Source organism: Trachymyrmex septentrionalis, unplaced genomic scaffold, assembly GCF_001594115.1.
Source record: "Trachymyrmex septentrionalis isolate Tsep2-gDNA-1 unplaced genomic scaffold, Tsep1.0 scaffold24, whole genome shotgun sequence".
In the NCBI taxonomy this organism is placed as follows: domain Eukaryota; kingdom Metazoa; phylum Arthropoda; class Insecta; order Hymenoptera; family Formicidae; genus Trachymyrmex; species Trachymyrmex septentrionalis.
In genome coordinates this window covers 899256-903158 of record NW_017305397.1, presented here as the reverse complement: position 1 = coordinate 903158, position 3903 = coordinate 899256, and the positions used below count along the sequence as shown (strand labels likewise).

The 3903-nt window shown below is 48.1% G+C and overlaps 2 protein-coding genes across 2 annotated transcripts in view; one reads left to right on the top strand and one right to left on the bottom strand.

The window, feature by feature from the left end:
- LOC108748708 (pseudouridine-metabolizing bifunctional protein C1861.05) overlaps positions 1-3903 on the top strand; it is a 27737-nt gene that overhangs the window by 6936 nt on the left and 16898 nt on the right. The gene's annotated exons all lie outside the window — the stretch shown is intronic.
- LOC108748709 overlaps positions 1-3903 on the bottom strand; it is a 10439-nt gene that overhangs the window by 3804 nt on the left and 2732 nt on the right. Inside the window, exons 2-3 of the mRNA XM_018486994.1 lie at positions 1536-2610; positions 213-660 (exon numbers count right to left, since the gene is read on the bottom strand). Of these exons, the coding sequence (XP_018342496.1) occupies positions 213-660; positions 1536-2225 (1138 nt within the window). The 5' untranslated portion in view covers positions 2226-2610. The remainder of the gene's footprint in view (positions 1-212; positions 661-1535; positions 2611-3903) is intronic.

The following is a 3903-nucleotide window of genomic DNA, read 5'->3' as shown; positions in this document are numbered from 1 at the left end:
AATGTATGCTCATTTGATCGCATTTTTAAAAACGTACCAATAGATGGCCCACCCTGTATATATATATATATATAAAAAGACTCCGTTCTAATAATACTAATGATCAAGAGCTAAAATCTGGGTAACATATCTTCAAGTTTCAGCGTTAATTGATTCAGATCGTCGATATTGTTTTCACAAAAGAGAATGACTTCAAACTGAAAGAAACATACCGGAAGGCATAACAGTGTTAGGTAACGTTGTGCGTCTCACTATGCTGCCGTTGTTGGCTGTTTCCGGCAGCACCTGGGAAAAGAGCGGTTGCGCGAACGGCGTGGCCGGCGGCGGCGGTTCCCTCAGCATTCGTATCTTCTGTATCATTTCCCGTATCTCGTAGCGTAGGATGCCGAGGAAGCAGAGCTTGGCGAAGGCGATGACGCAGAAACCTAGGACAAACAGTAGGTCCGCCGTCTTCCTGAGCCAGCGTACGAGCGTCTCCTCGCAGCCGCGCATGTACGGGTTCTGACAGGGCTCGCTGACGTTAACGCTGGGCTCGCAGCAGGTCAATGGCAAGTTGTCACGATGATTGAAATCCTTGGGTCCGGTCACCCCGCAGCACATGAACTCCCGCTGAAGTCGATCCCATTGTTCGCTAAATCGCATCTCCTTGTCATAGTCCACCTGCGGGCAAGAAATCGTCACCTCGAGACGTAGTACGGTTTGCGTTAACACTATAACAGCAGCTGTACCGTTTGACCAATCTGACAGTTCTTTCTTTTCCAGGTAATTTAGATTTGCACGTGAAGCTTTGGATTTTTCATAAATAATCATAATTAATTGCAAGCAGTTTTACTTCTATCGTGACAACTCTGCCTTGTAAAAATCCAGATTTATCTTGAATCGCGATTGGATTAATTTAAACCCGCAGTTCTAATGTTAATTTATCAGAAACGGAGGCTCCAACATTGAGATTCTGTAACTTTTAGCATATTGCATTATTATAACGCAGATATTATATATGATAAAAAATATTTACGCAACGATACCGACACTGTCGGTTAAGAGTTAGAAGCCCAGAGTTGATCTTGATCAAAAAAGCGAAAAGTCATATGAATTCTTTTTCACGCTGTATATTGGTGCAAATTGATTTCTACGTCATCATTAAGGTGAAAACCCCCTGCTTGTAGTAAATGACAATACAAGTTAATCTATAAATAGCTATTCCCTAGTCGACGAACCGAAGAGTTTTTTGGTACATCTCATAGATCTATGGAATACTAACTTTAACGTGCAAGAAACTAATCTATTTCGATACACAGAACGAGAGAAAAAGCTTATATGTTTTTCCGCTTCTGACGTAATGGCCAGCAAATAGGCTTATACCCTGATTCTACACTCTTAATGACAGTATCGGTACCGTTATATTGTCATCGCGCAGATATACACGGTAAAAAAGCTGCGCCAACAACAATATAACGATACCGAACTTAAAAGTTACAGAATCGGGGGGTACAGAAACCCTCGAATCAAAAGGGGGAACCAAATCGATGGCGCACCTGCAAACGTAGTTTGAGCGTGGGTCTGAGGTCGGCGCGCATTTTCTCGAAACGGAAGATCCAGGCGACGCCGACGACGGCGTCGCCGAACAGCAGTATCAGCAGTAATATCCAATAGACGTGGAGCAACCGGGCGCTGAGCCGTCTGGCGGCGATGCAACCGAGTAATTGCACCAGGCCCAACTGCGCCGTCAGTGCCAGATAGCCGTAGAGCGCGGTGGGGTCGTAGACGCGAGGTACACCCGGCACCACGTGCCGACGTGGGTCGCCGGTGAACAGGAGAGTCTGCGACACCGCGGCGGCAAAGCCGATCGCGCTACCGAACAGCACCAGGTTACAGGCGTAGATCCAGAGGCGGTAATATCGCATCGCGACGTCCTCACCACCGTCGGCGAGTCGTTGGGACGTCACCGACGACGGCGCCTCGTCGGCGACGTGATCGCGGCTGTTACTCCTCCGGTCACCTCTTTTGAAGACGTTGTTGTTGTTGACGTTATTGTTGTTGTTGTTATTGTTGTTATTGTTATTGTTCGTAGTAGTCGTGGTGTTGGTATCGGTCGAGTGCCGATGCTCCTCACGGTCGTCCAGCAGAAAGAGAAAGGGCGGCTTCGCGCTGCAGTCCTTCGTCGCTGTCTTTTGGCTGTGCGTCGACTGCGGGGTGACTGAACGTTGCAGCAGCATCACCGTCATACTATCGTGCCACCCTGGTGTGCGTGTCCTCGTCGTAAGGATTGTATCCCGCGGACGCGGGGGGTTAAATAGGAGAGACGGGCCAGCGCGTTGCACCGTTGGTGGTGGTGGCCGCCGCCGTCGTCGCCGCCGCCGCCGCCGCCGCCGCCGTCGCCGCCGCCGCGGTATTACGCGAGGAGGGTGGTGGCTAGAGGTGGAGACCGATCCTCTTTACTCGTGACCGGCGCGAGTCACGCGAGCCACGTCGTGCTGCATCGCCGCACCGGAAGGTCGTTCGTGCTAACATTCATGGTTGTCCCCCTCGTGTCACGCGCACCTGTCGTCGTTCACCGCAATGGCGGTCTCCGGTATTCCAGCAACCGGAACGATTAACGTAAGGATTCTCCTGCGCAGAAAAACAGAAGTACATAAAAAATATATATATGAGAGACATATTCCTAACAGACACACGTCCTTGAACGTATCTTGCGCTAGTCGAACATTTTTTGAAAATTTTTTAGGATCCAAAGCTTTTTAAAAGATTTGATCTTCGATCTTGGATCTTCCTCCGCTTGTTCACCATGCCGCGCAATTTGAAAATCTCTCTCTCTCTCGCGCTCTCTCTCTCTCTCTCTCTCTCTCTCTCTCTCTCTCTCTCTCTCTCTCTCTTTCTCTCTCTCTTTATCCGTGGATGACTCGATCTAAAAGGGGATTTGCGGAAGGAGGGAGGAAGGTGCGGGAATTCAACGGAATTCAACGTGCGTGCGTTTCTAAGTTGAAGCCAACGGCGGGAGGAGGCTAGCATGCACCTCGGCGGATTGTATTTCTTTCTGACAGTTGTAGCGTGCGATAGGCGATTCTATTTATCGATCCTCCGCCGCCTAGCTCTATGTAGCTTCTCCGAGGAGGGACAGAGATAAATCGTGCGAGATAGAGAGAGGATATGCGCCTGAGTGAGTATATTGGCACGAAGCGTCGCCGGCTCGGCGAGCCATCGGAAGAACCGCAGAGACAACCCTATCTGACGAATTGCGAAGAGGCATATATACAATCGCGACGAGGCAGGGCTGAATAAAGGGGATGAAATATCAGAGGGATAATTTCGAAAGTAGGGAAACAAAGTGTAAAGAAGAAAGGAAAATTCTTTAAATTCTTCGAAGTGGAATTTCACTCTAAAGAGTTTTCACTCTTTTAAGACTGAGATTCCACTTCAGAGAATTAGAGAGTTTCAGTGACAGAATTTTCTAAATTTTCTAAAGTAATATTTTTCTTTTTTCAAGATTAACAAAATTATTACTCTTTGAAAAGTGAAAGTTCACTTTTTAGAGTGAGATTTCACTTGAAAGAATTTAAAGAGGAGAAAAAATCGCCGCTTTTTTCGTAATACATACGAAATCTCAGTAAAGATTTTCTACATGGGGGATACACGGATCGTCCCGAGATTATCCTCGTCAGGGTCGCGAACACGGACATACGTCGGCTCGGCCAGGGCAATGCGCCAAAGTATGCTCTCGTTTTCGTGCATCGGCATTCGCATTGCATGCTGCATGCATGCATGTGGACAGGTCGCCACGAGTATATGCGAGTAATGCGAGTGGCGCATTGTAATGAAAACACGGAAGAGCGAGTGAACGGTAAGGGCTCATCGATCGTTTAAACCTTGCGCGTTAGCGCGCGCTCCACATTGATACACGACTCG